At 41.8% G+C, this 19,297-nt stretch overlaps 1 protein-coding gene across 1 annotated transcript; it reads right to left on the bottom strand.

Moving 5' to 3' along the window:
- Positions 1-4,312: 4,312 nt before the first annotated feature.
- LOC103582569 (mitogen-activated protein kinase kinase kinase 9-like) lies at positions 4,313-19,054 on the bottom strand (the record flags this gene model as incomplete). Its single annotated transcript, XM_008564122.1, has 4 exons — positions 19,003-19,054; positions 13,751-13,931; positions 5,601-5,749; positions 4,313-4,488 (listed from the first exon to the last, which is right to left on the bottom strand). Coding segments are annotated over exons 1-4 (558 nt in total), but the record flags the coding sequence as incomplete, so codon positions are not given.
- Between the last annotated feature and the right edge of the window lie 243 nt (positions 19,055-19,297).

Below are 19,297 nucleotides of genomic sequence, written 5' to 3'. Positions count from 1 at the left end.
CTCCTGACAGCCTGGACAGCTCTCCTAGTGTAGTGGATTGAATTATGTCCCCCCAAAACTCCTTGAAGCTTGAATTGTGTCCCCACAAGTTCTACGTATTAGAAACTTAGCCCCCACTGTGACTGTTAAGAGGGTGGGAAATCCTATTACGGTCATTGAAAGGTGGAGCCTTGAAGAGGTGATTAGACTATAGGACCTGAAGTAGTGAATGGATTAAAAATGGTGGTCAGGGGTGTGGTTCCAAGGGCTTTAAAACAAGAGGAGAATTTGTCTTTCCCTCTCCCTCTGCTCTCTCTGCTTCCACCATCTTGCAATGTGAGACCCCTGAGTCACTGTCACCACCACCAGATGGACTTTGGACTTCCCAGCCTCAGAAACTGTAAGCAATAAATGTCATTTTTCTTTATAAATCACCAAGTTCCATGTATTTTGTTATAAGCAACAAAAAAGGTCTAAGACACCTAGGATGCTGGGTGGAGAGTCAGCTGGTAAATGAACACCTGACCACCTTGAATGGTGGAAAAAGGAAGGCTCAGAACAGTCATAATGCAGACAAAGCCAGAGAAGCTAAAGCTACAGCCAAGCCCCAGAGAAGTGGGCTGGAGGTTTCTAGTGCTCCTTAATTCTTGATTAAAATTGCTTGTGATTGAAAAACATAGTGTTTTGGTTGTTATATTTTTTTGTTTTTTGGTGGCTGGCTGGTACAGAAATTGAACCCTGGACTTTGGTGTTATCAGCACCATGCTCTAATCATGTGAACTAACTGGCCAGCCTTAGGGTTTTGGATACAAAATATAATCATGTATTTGAATTTTACAGATTTGGTTCTATTTAATTTTTTCTATTACATAAAGGATTTTTTAAAAAATCAGAGCCAACTTAGCATGATCTAGCTCAAAATGTGTCCAGTAAATGAATCACCCTCCAGGCAACATCTAATATTCAAATAAAAATAAATATACTTCCAGGGTGGCAGTTTGCAAGGTATGTGAAGCATGTCATCTAAATCTTTGTTCCCTTCTGAATGAATCCACTGAGGCAAGTGGCTTCAATTCTCACCTTATCTTAAAGGACAATGATCAGCTCTGGAAGGATTGTGGGAGCACAGCAAGGAGAAAGAGCATTTCCTGAGGTCCTTGCTAGGTGCTTGCTCTAGAACCAAACTTGCCTGCTGTTCTGTCATACACCCCTGAAACTAACTGCTCAATGAACACAGAAGATGTCACCCAGAGCAGCCCATGCCTCTGCAGCATCTTGAGGACAGCCACTCACACTGCTCGGGGGAGAGTTGAAACCAGAAAGCCAGAGGGCCCCATTTGGAATCCCATATTGTGACTCAAGAAAAGTTCCTTTTATCTTGCCCTGAGAATGGAGGTGAGAGCTACAGCAGGTGGGCAGAACCTCTTCCCTGCCTCCTCTTTCCCTCCTGTGTGAATTTATAAATGAGCCCAGCACTGAGATTCTGGGCAGAGGATGGGGGATATGGAATCAGAAATAGAAGAGAAAGGGCCGACCCGTGGCTCACTTGGGAGAGTGTGGTGCTGATAACACCAAGGCCACAGGTTCGGATCCCTGTATAGGGATGGCCGGTTAGCTCACTTAGGAGAGTGTGGTGCTGACAACACCAAGTCAAGGGTTAAGATCCCCTTACGGGTCATCTTTTAAAAAAAAAAGGAAAACAGAAGAGAAAATAGGAAGGAAAACAAAGCATGTATACACTATTTTAAAATCTGGAATCCTGGGCCGGCCCGTGGCTCACTCGGTAGAGTGCGGTGCTGATAACACCAAGGCCCGGGGTTCGGATCCCATATAGGGATGGCCGGTTCGCTCACTGGGTGAGCGTGGTGCTGACAACACCAAGTCAAGGGTTAAGATCCCCTTACCGGTCATCTTTTTTAAAAAAAAAAATTAAAAAAAAATCTGGAATCCAAACTGTTAACAGTGGTTACCCTGGGCCTACGGCTGAAGTGGGGTGCAGGTGGAGAACTAAAACTTAAGAAGCCTTAATGTCAATAACCTGAGAGAACCACATCTAAAAAGCAGGACACTTCTTCAATAAAGTAGCCACAGCAACATTTCTGTGGTCGAAACTTAATTTCTCAGTGAAATACTGCACTATGAGAAGTTATTCTGGGCCAAAACAAAATAGTATAGAATGAGAACCAGGAGCTAGAAAAATGCATGCAAACACATAGGGGGGAAGCTGAGCAACAGGGAGAGAGCAGAAGAGAGAACAGAGACAAGGTATGGATAAAATATTCTGATGTTACGAACTTTTCATTCATACCCAAGAGCATGTCAAATTAGCCATAAAAGTGATAGAAAGGAGAGAAATGACAAGAGGATTAGCACCTTGAAAAGTACCTGGTACATGGCAGGTGCTCAGTAGTTGAATAACTATTGAGTCAACAAAAAAATGAATGAGAAACAATAGGGAGATATAGGACAATTTCATAACGCAATCCTTTATGGGAACATAGTTCATCATAAGTTCTCGAGAGTTGAACTCGAACTTTTGAACTTCTCCTTTTTTGATGAAATAAGCCTCAAACCAACTAACTGTTGTGGATGCTTCAAATCCTTGGTTCTCCTGTCCCACTACTTTTGTTCTCACCATCAGGAGAACAAAAACACATAGAATATGCATAAAAATTATTCCTGGTTGGTTGATTTAGCTGTTAAATGGAAAAGTTTAAAAAATTCAAGCTAATTTCAACTTTCCCAAGTCCTCATCTCCTTCATGCTGTTGTCTAAGAGATGGTTTGTGTCTAAGCCTCTTTCTTTATGGGAGCTCAAACCCCAGACTAGAGACTATCCATCCTCACAATACCTGGAAGCAGTAGGTTGAGCCAGCCTGAAGAATTAGCTGAATTACATGGCAAACCAGCACATTTGCAGAGTATACACACAATGTCCTGGAAGACCCTCAAATGTGGTAAATACGCTACTTGTGAAATGCCTTTTTGTGTTACACAGCATGCAAATAACATCCTCCATATACAGAATGACTTAACAGGAATCTCTCCAGAGAAAAATCTCATTATACATCTTACCCTCACTTGCCAAACCACAGGTCTTATAACAGAGAGGCACCATAGTATGGTGGTTAAGAGCAAGGACTCTGGAACAAACTGCCTGAATTCAGGTCCCAGCTCACCATCATTAACTATGTGGTCTTGGGCAAGTTAATATGGGCATCACATATAATATGGAGTTAACAGCACAGACATTATAGATGTAAGACAATTCTTGTTACATTAGCTTATTATTATTATCTTATTACAATTCATTTAAATTATAAGAGCATGGCACATAGGACACTTTCTACGAATGTTAGCTATTATGAGAATGGGTTTGACTTTTCCTAGTAACTACTTACTGACAAAATCCAACTTTCATTGTTCTAAGTGGGTGGTACCCTTATAATTTCATCAGTCAAAAAAAAGGCAAACAGGAGTCAGTGATTCGGCAATCAAAATAAATAGGAGCACTCTCTTGTAACCATTCTGTTCAACGGTCAATGCAGGTCCACCCATCAGGGTCCCTAAAGATTCATCATAAGCTCACTTCATTCCCTTGCAGAATGCTCACTGACTTGCCAAATAGGACTGCATTTAGGATTGCTATGTTCCATAAAAAGAACTGAATCTTTTCAAATCAGCCCCAGAAATTATTTTTTACTCATTTGTGTAGGGGAACAACAACAATATTACAAAGAATATAGGTTTTGGAATCAGAAGGCGCAGATTCGAGGTTCTGCTTTCCCACTTACTAGCTCTGTGACTTTAGACAAGTCACTGACTCTCAGCTCTGAGATGGAAATGACAACATCTGCCCTACACACTGGTGGCAGGAGCCACAAGATTTCTATAAGGATAAAAAGCTCTCATCAGACTTTTCAAATGAAAAAAGTGGGAAACTATAAAGTCATATATAATTTTAGCTGCTATAATATGGAGCCGCTATAGTGTAGAGTGAGAAGAGAAAAAAGAAATTAACCAAGTTTATGTGGACACCTCTCAATGCCCAAGTATCCCTATATCAAGTTAGCCTTCTGTAGAAGTCCACTGTAGAACCAAAAAATCTTTCTAGAACCCTCTCATATTCTCAGCTGGCAGGGTGAGACACCCACTGGTAAATGCCCAGTGGTGCTCCTCCGCCGGTTTGGACAATTAAGTAGATATTAAGCAAGAAGACAATCACATCAGAATCAGAGTGATCGGTCAGACTCAGTCCAGTGGCCCCAGTGGGGTCCACTAATCCAATGCATGCCTTTTTTTCTCTTTTTAATTTTCTTTTTTTTTTTTTTTACCTTTTCTTTGGCCCTGAGTTGGTCAAACATCTCCTGAATCTCATGTTTCCAGTCATCCTGCAGGCAGTGGAAGGAGTCCTTGGGCATTTCAAAGAAACCAGACTCCTCTATGGTAGTCAGCTGGTCCAGGATACTCGTGAAAGATGGTCGTGAATGGGGGTCAGGATTCCAGCAGTCTGAATGGAACATGTGAGTAAACAGACAGCATGAACAGACAGAGGCAAACAAAAGACTTAGGATATCACGTGACCTCACTGACCATAAAACTACCTCTCATGTCTCCCTCCAGAAACAGAGATTAGAATTTAGATAACCCCTGCTCTCTAATTATCTCCAAGTAGGGCTCAGGAGGTAAAGCAAGCTGCCCCCCACCACAATCATAAACAGTGAAACTAAAGACAAAATGCAGCATTCACCCAATTATGACTGTTAAGTACAAGAAAAGCAAGCCCAAAGACTTTTCTTGTGTAAAGTATTGCTAACATAATTTACCATGTTACTACAAGGCTCAAGTCCTGACAATGGGTAACCACACCCTGTGCCTCAATTTCCCCAAAATAAATAAGTTACCCTTCCCCCACCTCAATAGAATGATGAGGAGGCGAGGATACAAAGCATTAGAGTGGAAGTCAGGAAAAGTCTATCTGACCCCAGCTCAGCCACTAACTAATAGAGAGGCCACCCATACTTAACCTCTCTCAGCTCTGGATTTCTCACTAGCTGACTTTTAAAGTCACTTTCCTCTCAGATGTTCTTCATTTCTATATATAAGACACTCAGGGATCCTGAAATAAAAGCTGTTGTATGTTCTTATTTTGTGTTAAATAATACATCCATGAATCACTTAACGACTGGAATACATTCTGAGAAGCATGTAGTTAGGCGACTCCGTTATTGTGTGAACACTGAGTGCACTTACACAAACCTAGATGGTACAGCCTGCTACACACCCAGATTATTGTTCTGACCACCACCATTTACGTGGTCCGTCATTGACCAAAACGCCATTACGCAGCACCTGGCTGTATACTGAAGTGCTGGAGAGCAGGCTTTAGTTACCAAGTTAACGTCTACAGTCACTGGCGATGGACAGAGGGACCTGCTGCAGCTGGGTGTGGACATCATTTTGAGGTAGGTCTTCCCATTGCCCACAGGATTCCTCCTTGGTGACTAACATTTTATCTCCTCTTTCAGTAACTGATCTTGTAGAATTGGCCAAAATCTACCAAGTGCTCATAAGAAGGTAAACAAACTGTCTCCAGTCTTGTTCAGGACAGGGGTTACTTACCTTCCATGAGTTTGGCAAAAGGTTCAGGGCAAGTGGAAGGAATAGGAAGGGCGAGTTTGTTCATGGCCACTCCATAAGCTACCGCTAAGCCATCAATGCCTCGGAAGGGCACCTCGCCGGTCAGCAGCTCCCAAAGCAACACCCCATAGCTAAGGAGAGGAAGGAGACAGAAGCCACATAATAAACCACTGGTACAACCTCACTGAAATAGCTCATGAGGCTTTTCTGAGCATCTCACATTCGCCCCAACACAAAGAGAGACTAATGAAATAGACAATACTAATGCGATATAAGAGAGAAGCAATAAAACCTACTAGCTAAAAGCAAAACCTCTGGAGTCAAGCGTACTTGGTTTCAAAGTCTTGTTCCATAATTCCCTAGCTATGTGACCTTGGGCAAGTTCTACATCTCTCCAAGCCTCTAATTCCTCACCTGCTACCAGTCTCACAGAGCTATCACAAAATTAAATTAAATTAAATACTAGAGGGTTTAAATAAGTGCTCAATGGCCACAGCTATGTTGTTGTCGTCATCATTATTAATGAAATAACATGGGAAAAGAGGCAGCCTCACAAGTACAATTTTTTTCTGTTTTAAAAAAGAACTTCAGCTTCTGACACAGACACATTTTTTAAGCTTTAGAAAGCAAAGAGCTGACCACTCAAAACAAAGTTTGCTCCTGTAAAAGATTTCTTTAATTGCCCACTTGGTTGAATAGATTCCTGCCCCAGATCAGCATGCAACAATCCCTAACAGAGACATTTGTCTAACTCAAAGGGAAAAGTTTCACCGGGGTAGACCACATCGGTCAAGCAGAGCAGTGTGTCAGCTGTGAGAACTTCACTGTGCCTGCCCTACCTTTGAAATCCACATAAAGAATTCTTCCTATGTTCTGTGAGTCAGAGAATGTAAAGAACAAAACTTAGAGGAAGAATTATTCTACCAATTCACAATCAGAACCAGGCAAAATCATGGTTTTGGAAGCAAAAACCTCCAATCCTTCTAAGAATAAGTCAGGACAAGAAATCATAAAGCTATCAACAGTCAGAAGAATGGCTCTCCTTATATTTTCAACACCAACCTCAAATTTCTTGTAATACTCATCAGTAGTCTGCAACCAGCAACAAAAATCATATTAATTTTTGAAAATAGCAATAAGCCCAGTATCCATTTATCACAATACCTTGTATGTGCAGAGTGCTAATGCACTTTACAATCATCATCTTGAATCCCTACAGCAAGCCTGCAAGGTAAGTATTATCATTTTGCAAATGAGGAGAGAAGGTTTTAGGTAGATAGAGTGACACATCCTGAGGGCATACATGAAGTACATCATGGTGGATCCTGGACCAACTTCTAGTGAATGGCCTCTCTAGAACGCACTTCTACCATTTCTCTGATTGGTAAACTTTAATTATCTCTCAAGATCCAACTCAAATTTCTTGCCATTTACCCATTCTTTCATTTTAAACATCTACTAAGTATGTGCTGTGTATCAAGCTCAATGCCAGGGATTAGGATACAGGATAAAAGACATCCACAAAGAGATTAGTGAGAGGTATAGAAAAGAAGACAACTAGAATATAGAATGATGAGTCACACAGAGATACTATGAGGACACAAAGGAGGGTCACTTAAGCCAGATAAGGATGATAGCAGAAGACAGCCCTTCTGCTCTCATCACTGCTAAATGAAGGAGGGGGGCCAGTGCTCCAGAGACAGGGAGGGGCATGCACTGAGACAAGCCGTCAAGGGCAGGGGCTTGCCCCAAAAGGATCCCAAGTGGTCTGGCATGGCTCCAAAGAATAATGTGCCAACCAATGTGGCAGGGCATCCAGGGGCCACATATGGACACTCAGAGTGGCCTGGCCAGTCTCTCTCCTTTGATAGTGGCTTACCATGATGAGGCCTCCAAATACTATCATTTTCTTTATGTAACTTGACAGGAAAAAAGCCTGGTAGACAGTTGCAGGTCTTGACTTATCTAGACAAGCAGTTGGATTTTAGTTGGATGCTGAAGGGAACAATGTCGGACACTTTAGGAAGCCTTCCCTGACATCCCCAGGTGTTACTTAGCCCTTGTTTGGGCTGCCATGTATGTATTTTAGCTGTTTGTTTAGCAGCCTGTGGGCTCCTTCCTAAAGGACGGGGACAGTAGTTTTTAATCTTTGCATTCTCAGGGCCTAGCCCAGGCTCTGGTATGCAGTAGGCATTCATACATAGTGAGTTGGTGGGTGGGTATGGGAATCAGTGCATGGTCAGATGGTCCTGCAGGCTGTTACTGTTACTCTTACTTTAAAGTAAGCCTTGAACACCATCAAGAATTGTATTAATACACTTCCTGATAACCTTTAATGTGACTTATCCAGAGAGCAGTCATGCTGGGCAGCTTCTACCATGTGACCTCTAAGAACCCTCAGCACTGCTGACCAGATTCCTAGCTTAGAGCCACTCTTGTCCTCCACTTATTTACTGACCTAACAACATACCTACTAACCTGGCAATGTGTTCATGCTACATTTCATTCAAAAAGCAGCTTACAAAGCAGAATGATCGCCTCTTAAGGGGTTGGTAGATGAGCACATGAGTAGGAGTAAATATACCAAAATATCAATATATCGCTATGAGTGGGTTTAGGGTAATTTTCTTTTCTTCTCTTTTCTTTTTTGTTTATCTATACTTTATATATATATATGGAACATGTTTTGCTATTGTAATTTTAAAAATTTAAAATGATTAAGAAAATGCCTCCACCTCATTCCACATACAATAGGCAAGATGTCCTTCTGCGATGACACCCTCTGGCTGTAACCACTGCTCCCCTGCACAGCACAACCACAGGGAAAGACTTCAGCAACTGCTCTTCCTGAGGAAGTCCCCAATCCAAGCAGACTGGGTAATTTATGTAGCTGAGGACCCAGGCCACCATCATCTCATCCTCCATCACGTGTGTGGAGGAGACCCGCAGAACAATACCCGAGGAACAGGAAGACAAACTCAGTTGGCCCTGGGCACTGGCCATGGCAGAGGCCCAGAGATCTCAGGCCCTGGATGCGTTCCAGCAGGGAAGAAGAGAAGTGGGGACTCAGACTCAGGCTGGTACCTGGCACAGAGTAAGCATTCAACATTTCTTGAATAAACAAATGAATAAACAAATCACAAGTCAATTTGGGAACCAGCATTGCACCAAGTTCCTAGGCATGCTTCAGCCCTCTCTGGGATATCCTGCTGGCTCCCAGGTATGGAAGGCCAATCATCCTGGAAGAGGTAGCCCAAAGTTCAGGAACAGAGAATATAGATGGTAACAGCTATAGCACAGACTTTCAAGTGACACATATCTAGTTTTAACTACAGCTTTATATCTACCTGGGGGAACTTAGGCATATGACAAACCATCTGAGCCTCAGTCACCTCATCTGTAAAATGGGAATAACAACACCTACTTTTGGGAATTCTTGTGAGGAATAAATGAGATGAAAGATGTACAGCATTTAGCATACAGCCTAGCTAGCCCTTAAGCATTCACAGGTGGTAAATATTGTTTCCAGTGTACAAGTAATGTTAGGAACACAATTTCCTATGGGAAAGGTGAGAGATCATTTGGAGTCACTTAGATAGGTAGGCTTGAGGAGGGAGGGATTAAAGTCCCATTTAATAGGTTCGATAAATTGTGTATTGAAGGAAATCCTCCAGCATGAAAGCTAAGGAAGCTGAAAGGGTGCAGGGTGACTTATGTTTTCAAACCACATTCATCAACCAAACTGGATCAGGAAGCTTAAGTGCTGGGAACAATTTTAAACGTGGGACCATATCCAAGATACTTCATCTAAAATGCTGCTGATTGGGGTTTACCTCCAAGCTATTCCCTTTACAGAGTAGGGTAATTTCATCAGATATCTCTCACCAGAAGTCTTCAAGCCTACTCTTAGGATCTGTAGTTGAAGGACAAGACCTGCAGGTTACTCTTGGAACAAGGATACTCTGGGTAAAAGTTGAAAGGTCCTGCCTTACTCCTTCCATGGAAGATAAACCCTTACAATGACATTGTGTTTCCATACCTACCATTTCTGTCACCATGAGAAGCTCTACATTAGGCATTCTTGCTTTCCTTTCCACTAAGAATGTGCCTGGATAACCTGAGGCAACTCTGTCCAAATCATCACCAGCAGAAACCTTTGGAGTTTGTGACAATAAAACCTGAGCAATTTCAAGGTCAGGCTGGGAGAAGAAGCCTAGCAGAAATATTGAAAGTAGAAAACAATCATGTAACAGAGAAGAAAGATAAAAGAAAGTTGAATGTGGCGAGTGGCTGATCGCCCCCCAAATCCCCTCTTCTCCTTCTTCCATAATAAGAGTTTCAGCTGGGCACAGAATGGTCCAGCTACAGCCTACATTTATCTGCCTCCCTTGGAGCCAGGTATGCCCACATAACCAAGTGCAGGCAATGGGGCACGCTCAGAGGAGATGTGTACAACTTCTGAACTATCTCCAAATTAAAGACAAGCTGCTTGCCTTTAAATCATAAGATCTCTTTTCTCTATTGAAGACTATAATACAGAAGTAACAATCACTTGGATTTAACCATTCAGACACAGACAATGCATTGAAAGAAGCTGAAAGAACCTGGGTTTCTGAATGATCTCACGGAACACAGCTGCCCTGCCAGCCTGGACTGTCTGGACTACTCCTTGAAAGACAAATACACATCTATTTTTTTTTTTTTTCTTCCTTTTTTGTCTTTTTTACTGACCGGTAACGGGATCGCAACCCTCGGTGTCGCGCCCGTACCGGGGACCGGCAACGGGATCGCAACCCTCAGTGTTGCGCCTGCACCGCGCTCAGCCAGTGAGCAGGAACCGGTCTCCACATGGGATCCGAACCCTCGGCAGGAGCGCCACCGCGCTCCCAAGTGGCGCACTCTCCAGTGTGCCACCGGGCCGGCCCAATACACGTCTATCTTATTCAAACTCCATATCTGTAGATCTCTTTAAAACAGCAGCTTAGCTTAATTAATATGATAATTAATCTCATTAGCATATGGTCAAAGAAAGTGTTAAATTGAAACATGAAACTGCTGTTTTTATAAATCAAAAACAGTTAAATATCAGTATACAGCTCAACCTAACAAGATCAGGTCAGATATTTAAAGGAAACAAAAACTCATTTCTTTTCATTAGCCACTTCACCCTGTAATTAATGTATGGAGAAATAAGATTCAACATACTGAAGCTACAAAACATCATTGAAAGAAATTAAAGGAGGCCTAACTAAGTAGAAAGATGTCCCATGTTCATGGACTAGAAGACATTATTAAGATGTCAATAGTTCTCAAAGAATTCTACAGATTTGATTCAATTCCTACCAAAATCCTAGCTACCTACTTTTCAGAAATTAACAAAATTTAAAATTGGGAGTATTTTCTTTATATTGTTAAGTTGAAAAAGTTCTTTATCTATTCTGGATACAATCCTAAGATTCATAAGGAAATGCAAGGGACTTACAGTGACCAAAACAATCTTAAAAAAGAAGAATAAAATCGAAGGACTCACACTTCCTCATTTCAAATTTACTACAAGCTACAGTAATCAAGAAAGTGTGGTGCCTGCATAAGAATAGATAAAAAGATCAATCGAGTAGAACTGAGAATCCAGAAATAAGCCCTTACATTTCTGCTAAATTGATTTTTGACAAAGATGAGCAGACAATTCATTAAGAAAAAAATAGTCTTTTCAATAAATGGTGTTGGGACAAATGAATAGCCACATGAAAGAAAAAAAGGTGGACCCTTACCTCAAACCACATATAAAAATTAAGTCAAAATGGATCAGAGACCTAAACATAAGCACTACAATTATAAAACTCTTAGAAAAAACATAGATATAAATCTTCATGACCTTGGATTAGGCAGTGGTTTCTTAGACATGACACCAAAAGCACAAGCAACAAAAGAAAAAATAGATAAACCGAACTTTATCAAAATTAAAAACACCATTAAGTAAGTAAAAAAACAATCCAAAGAATGGAAAAAAATATTTGCAAAGCACATATCTGATAAGGGACTTGTGTCCAGAATATATAAAGAACTCTTTCAACTCAACAATAAAAGGAAAATATCTCAATTTTTAAACAGGTAAAGAATTTGAACAGACATTTCTCCAGAGAAGATACACAAAAGGCCAGTGAGCACATGAAAAGATACTCAACATCATTCATTAGTTATTTAGGGAAATGCAAATCAAAACCACAATGAGATACCACTTCACACCCACTAGGATTGCTATTAAAAAAACCGAAACAAAACAGACAATAACAAGTGTTAAAAGGATGTAGAGAAAGTGGAACCCTCATACATTGCTAATGGGAATGAATGTAAAATGATGTAGCCGTGATGAAAAAGTTTGGTGGTCCCTCAAAAAGTTAAACAGAATTACCAAGTGACTCAGCAATTCCACACCTAGGTACATTCCCAAGAGAACTGGAAACATATGTTCACGCACAAGCTTGTACACCATGTCTACAGCAGTATTATTCATAGCATCCAAAAAGTGGTAAAAAAATGTCCATCAACTGATGAATGGATAAACAAATGTGGTCTATCCATACAATAGAATATTATTAAGCTAAAAAAAGGAAGGACATTCTGATATAGGCTACAATGTGGGTGAACCTTGAAACCATTATACTAAATGAAAGAAGCCAGTCACAAAAGGCCACATATTGTATGATTCCATTATGTGAAATGTCCAGAACAGGCAAATCCACAGAGACAAAAAGTAAGTTAATAGTTGTGAGGGAACAGGAATTGAGGAATGACTGCTAACAAATATGAGGTTTATTTCGGGAGTAATAAAAATGTTCTGGAAATAGTGGTAGTAGTGGGCTGAATGGTGGTCCTACAATGATATGTCCAAGTCCTAAAACCCAGAATCCTTATTTGGAATAGAATCTCCCCTACAGACTCTGGAGGGTGTGGTCCTGCCAACACCAATTTCAGACTTCTGGCCTCCAGAACTATGAAAGAATAAACTGTTGTTGCTTTAAGCCACTAGGTTTGTGGTAATTTGTTACTGGTAATTTGAAATGTCTATTCAAATCCTTTGCAGCCCTAGGAAACTAATAACAATGGCGATCGATGCATAACTTCGTAAATATACTAAAAACCATTGACTTATACACTTTAAAGTGTATAAAGGATGAATAATATCTATGGAATTACATATCTAGTAATATTTATGGTATGTGAATAAATCTCAATAAAGCTATTATTTTTTAAAACACACATATACATATACACATACACACATACATACACACAGAAGCTTGCTTTACAACACATCAGGAAGCAATAATTTCACTCACTATGTACAATCATAACCTACAGTCCCTCCTTTTGTATACCAAGGTAATACTCCCACAGGCATAAGGATGTATACTCTGTAGTTGCTCATCCTCCTCAATGGGGATGAGATTTTTTTAGATCAATGTCCTTGTGACCTCTTGGGCTGATATTCACTAGGAGGGTGGTTGGTCATGTCTAGTCTGTGATTACACAGTTCTTGGTGCATGCTTGGGACCCACTGTTTTCTCATTTCTAGATCAATGTTCAATAGACAGAGCCTTACTAAAAGATTAACTGGGTAACTGGAAAGGATAATTTCCAGGCCACCAAGAAAAAAAGAGATAGCACAAAGAATACTCATCAGCTCAGGAGTTTACAGAGAGGATACTGGGTTAACTGCTTTCCCAAGTCCAGCAGTAACAGCCACTAAAGCCTAGCACTGTTCTGAGCAAGCCAGGCTGATCTGGGGAAGGTCTCCAGGAGGGACTGAGTGCCCCCACCATCCTACAGGTCAGAGATGGGAGTAACGTTACCCCTGGAATCTATTGGCCTTTCCTAGGGAGCAATCACTAACACAAAGGGACCTGCATAGAGGTGGCACTTACCACAGCACTGGAGGGATTTTCTGGTAGATAAAGCATTGGAAAATGTCCCCTGGCAATGTAGGAATTAACATGGATTGCACTGAGGGGATCCCTTAGACCTACTTATGGTGCCTGGGATTCTATGTACTCTCAGTTCTCAGAGTCCTGAAGCATGTGTGTAGGCACAATAGACCTGGGGAGCACTGTCCCTGCACCTCTAGACCTTACCTCCACACATCACTGCCTTTGGAAAACATGGAGGCGCGAATGACTTCAGGTGCCATCCAAGCATATGTGCCTGCCGCACTCATCTTGGTGGTTCGGTGCCATTCCCGAGCCAGGCCAAAATCAGTGATCTTCAGAATCTTGTTGCTCAGGTCTCCATTCTCCACCTTCTGGAGGATCAATACTGGGCAAGGAAAGGAATACAGAAGAAACCAGAGTGCATTAAACACAGGGAAACCGCTGAATACAGAATGCTCCTGCCATCTTCCTGGCCTCTCCTGCAAGCCCCACCATTCAGCTACCGTGGATCAATGGTAGGAGCCATCATTTTTCAGACACCTACAATGCATTCGTATTTTTGTTTTGGGGGGGTTTGGTTCTTTTTTTGCCTGGCCAGCACAGGGATGGAACCCCAGACCTTAATATTATCAGCACCACGCTCTAACCAACTGAGCTCATCAGCCAGCTTGCATCCATTTTTGTGCCACATATTTTATAGGCCTTATCTCTAATCTTCTTAACAACCTTACAAGGCAGGTCCTATGGCCATCTTCATTTTACAGATGAGGAAACTGAGATAAAGCACCATTAAATCAATTCCCAAGGTCACCCAACTAATAAGCCAGGACCAAAGCTCAGGCAGCCTGGCTCCAGAGCCTGCTCTCTCAGCCTTCATACCATACCACCCATTCGCAGTCTGTGAAAGAGGAGCTGTCAGTCACAGCTGACCCTTCTGAGGAATGGCTACTTGGACTTCCTGTCTACCAGGGCACCCGTGCGTTATAACCACTCACACATCACAGGGACTGGAGGTGCAGTTAGATTTTCAAGGTTTCAGACAGCGTCTGGACAGTATCCACGAACCTCTCCATGTTACTTTATCTAAATTCTTAAGATAGCATGTCTTCTGGGCTCTGAGATTTCTACTTAATCCTGCAACTCACCCCCACCCATTGAGAAGTGGCTGGCAAGTTGGGGATGCCAGCGGCACACACGTTCACACCCACAATGCTCTCTGTGAACATGTCCCAGGAAGGAGGAACTGAATCAGTTATACTCTGGGCCCTGTCTCCCAAGTTCTAACACCAATGCACTTTTGTATTGGAGTCATCTTAGTTTCCCTGGGGCAGCCACCTCACCCAAATAGTGGTCCCAGAGATCAATGTGCCCTGGTGGAAGCCAATCTTGCTAAAAAGAGCAAAGACAGTAGTTAACTGAAGTGCTATAAGCTAAGCCAAGGGACTCTGCCTGAGTGGGCAGCTAGCTAGCTCCTCGGGTATGTGGAATCCTAGCCCACATTCTCACAAGTGGGATGGATCCAAAGGCCCTGTGCAAGCACAACCTCTTGTGGCCAGACATGAGTCACCTGGAATTCAGAGCTCTGTACGTGGGATTTCAGAGAAGGAAGAAAGATTCTCTCCTCATCCCTGCCATTCAAGTGGAAATGGGGAGTGCAGGAAGAAGTATCTACTGAAGACAGATTAACAACTAGAAAAAAGGTTAACTCCATTCCACCAGCCAGCTATCCGTGCCAGCTCTATCTAGGTAAACAGCGAAAAACGCAGATTCATTCTCAGCCCTGCGTGTGCTGGGTCACCCCACAGGTCTTCCCATTAGGCTTCACCCTCCCTCAGTTGGTTCTCCATTCACCCCCACTGGGTGAAACAAAGCTTCATTTTTACCTCTCTTAGAGGGATTTGCTGTAGAAGATTCTCTGAGAGCTCAAACTCTTCCAATATCTAAAGAAAGGAATCTGCAAGACTGGTACTTTGGGTACCATGAGGGTTTTTCTTTTGAGGTGTGGGGGTGGAAATTTTAGGACAGGGGTCATGCGCAGGTCCCTTAACTCACACAGCTATACTCCTCTTAGTATGCCCCTTCCCAAATGTGCACTCAATTGTTAAATATTGAAAGAATGTGGACCAAAGATCGCTCCATCCTAGCAGTAAAGAGGGATTACTAGCAATAATAGAGCTGGAGACACAAAGGAAAACAGCACCAGCCACTCCCAGAGCTAATGGACTAAGCCTCCTTCCTCCACACCCTCTCCCCCACTCCCCTGACACACCCCTCCCCAGCCCAAGGTTCCAGCATCTTGAGCAGGTGTAGGCCTCTGGACACTTGGGCAGATTTAAAAACAAAAAAACCTTTCTCCATCTCGCCTATTAAAAATCTTCCCAGACTCTTCCTTGCCTCTCTGCCCTCTCCTCTGGCAGAGAAAACAGACAAGTAGGCACTCAAATTTCTGAGAAAGTGACACTAAAGAAACCCACCATTCCCTCTACAGAGGCGGCCACCAGCTCCTGACCACTTCTGAGTGGCCAGTCAGCAGAAGATTCAGAGTGAACCCTTCCCCTTACATATTCAATGGGGTTCAATCCTGTCACCCCAAACCTCCACGTGGCTGGGGCAGGGTGCAGTAAGGAAGATAAAGTTTGATATTTGTCAGATGGCTTAATAGGAATGACAGAATGAGGGGCTAGGCAAGAACCAGCCGGGACAGTTTGTCTGAATGTGAGTGCCTTTAGGTAGTACAGGTACAGCCCAGTGCCACCTAATCCCCCCTACTCCCTGCTGCCCTACACCCAGCTGACCTCAAACATTTACTCCAACAAGTCGGACCCTGAAGTCACCTGACTTACGGATCCCTGATCTAGGGTCCCACCCTCATCAAAGAGGAGAGACTGCAAGCAGAAGCCAGCTAGTAATCCTGACAGATGGTCCCGGCCAACAATTCTCGATAAGTGTCCTGAAACACTGGTGTCTACCAAGCATCTGTTACTACTAATAATCAAAGCACCAAATTTTGTGAAAGCTTTACTTTTTTTGTAGACTTTTTTTTATTGAGATGAAATCCACATAAAAGTTAACCATTTTAAAGTGAACAAGTCAGTGGTATTTAGTATACTCACAATGTTATATAATCACCACCTCTATCTAGTTCCAAAACATTTTGATCACCCCAAAAGGAAACTCCGTACCTATTAAACAATTATTCCCCATTCTTCTCCCTTCCTAACCCCTAGCAACTATCAGTCTGTTTTGTCTCTACGAATTTACCTATTCTGAAACTTCATATAAATGGAATCATACAATATTTGACACATCTGGCTTATTTCACTTATCGTAATGTTTTCAAGGGTCATCCACATTATAGTACTTCATTCCTTTTCAAGGCTGAATAATATGTCATTGTATGTATCTACCACTATCTGTTCACCCATTTTTCCATTGATAGACATTTGAGTCATATCCACTTTTTGGCTACCATGAATAGTGCTGCTATAAACACCTGTGTACGTATATTTGTGTACCTGTTTTCAATTTTTTGAGTATATATCTAGAAGTCGAATTGCTGAGTCATATGGTAATTCTATGTTTAACTTTCTGAGGAACCACCAAACTGTTTCTCACAGCCTCTGAAACAATTTACAATTCCACCAGCAGTGTACGAGGGTTCCAATTTTTCCACATCCTCGCCAATACTTATTTTCCTTATTATTATTCCAGCCATCCTAGTGGGTGTGAAGTGGTATCTCATTTCATTTTGGATTTACACTTCCCTAATGACTGATGATGTCAAGCATCTTTTCATGTGCTTGTTGGCCATTTCTGTATCTTCTCTGGAGAAATATCTATTCAATACTTTGCCCATTTTTTTTTTTTTAATTTTTTTTTTTTTCTAAGATGACCGGTAAGGGGATCTTAACCCTTGACTTGGTGTTGTCAGCACCACGCTCAGCCAGTGAGCGAACCGAACTTTGCCCATTTTTTAAGTGGGTGGTTTGTCTTTTTATTGTTGAGCTATAGAAGTTCTTTACATATTATGAATACTAGACCCTTATCAGATAAATGATTTGCAAATATTTTTTCCCATTCTGTAGGCTGTCTTTTCACTTACGTGATAATCTCTTTTAATGTAGAAAAGTTTTTAATTATTTTTTCTTTTCTTTTTTGTTGGCTGGCCAGTACAGGGATCCAAACCTTGACCTTGGTGTTCCAACACCATGTTCTAACCAACTGAGCTAAGTGGCCAGCCCAAAAGTTTTTAATTTAGATGAAGCCCACTTTATCCATGTTTTTCTTTTGTTGGGTGTAATATCTAAGAATCCATTGCCAAATCCAAGCTCATGAAGATTTACTTCTGTTTTCTTCCAATGGTTTTATAGTTTTAGCTCTTATACTTAGGTCATTGATTCGCTTTTAGTTAATTTTTGTATATCACATGAGGTAGGGGTCCAACTTCATTGCATGTGGCTATCCAGTTGTCCCAGCAAAATTTGTTGAAGAGGAAAGCTTTAAAACCCAAACAGAGTGTTTTTCTACTCTATTTTCCACTCAGCTTGCTTTACTGATTGGGAGAGAAAGGTTGTATTCACAGCAGCTTACGTATTTGTACCACTGCACTGAGCCCACTGGAAGCTCCTACCACTGAAGAACAGCTTTGGCAATAACAAATTATTGTGCTTTCACATCTTGGAAAATTTAACAATGTTTTACCAAAATCCAGTGAAGTCCAAGAATGTATTGTGTAAACCTCATCTCCCATGTGTAGGGCAGTGGAGAACATACTGAAAACTACTAACAAGGCCTAGGTCAGTGGGAGCCTGGCCAGGGTAGGGGGAACAGAGAGGAAAAGATGCATTTGAACTAAAGACATGTTGATTAGCATACATAGGGGCTTGATGGAGAAGGAGAGGTCTCTGGCCTTTCAGATTTGGGTGACAAGTAGAAGAATGGTGGCACCTCTGATTGGGAAGTTGAGAGAAAAAGCCCGTTTGAGGAAACCAAGTTCAGTTTTGGACATAATGAGTCCAACTTGACAACAACAAGAGTCAATTTGCAACAGGAAGAAAGAAGAGACAATTTAAATCCCAGGCTTGACAGTCTCTATGGGACCCTGGACAATTTTTATAACCTCTGTACTTCAATTCCTGCTTCTACAAAAATGAGGATAATGATTAAAGGTAATATAGTAATAAAGCATCCAGCAGAGTACCTGGCGCACAAACAGGCACTCAGAACACTATAGCAATTATTATTATGATTATGATTAAGTGTCTTGTACCTAAGTGGAAACTGTGGGACTCAGCACTCAAGGTACTGACATGGGACGCCTGGCAGTCCCTGACACATAATAACCAAGCGATAAATTTTTGCTACATAAACAAATGGAATGGTTGATTAATAATGATAGCTACTCATCATCGATCACTTACTATGTAGTGGGGCTCAATGCTGTTTACTTACCTCACCTTCATCAATCCTTAAATCAAACCATGAAGTAGGCGTGATTACTTTCCCCATTTTACCCGTATCAAAACAGACACAGAAAGGTTAAGTTAGATGTTCACAGTCCCTGAGGATAGGGATGAAAACTGAATCCAGATCTCTGTGACTTCAGAGCCATGTTCTCCACCTCTGTGCACACCACCAGATGCCAAAAAGGAATCCTATGTGTCACTAAGGCTAACCTCGATTTCTGCCTGATCACTAAAGCTGTCATTGATTAACTGGTCTTCACTTCTCTCCCCTTTCCTGAATTATTCC

This window comes from Galeopterus variegatus, unplaced genomic scaffold (assembly GCF_000696425.1).
Source record: "Galeopterus variegatus unplaced genomic scaffold, G_variegatus-3.0.2 Scaffold16797, whole genome shotgun sequence".
In the NCBI taxonomy this organism is placed as follows: Eukaryota; Metazoa; Chordata; class Mammalia; order Dermoptera; family Cynocephalidae; genus Galeopterus; species Galeopterus variegatus.
This window is presented reverse-complemented; position numbering and strand designations above follow the sequence as displayed.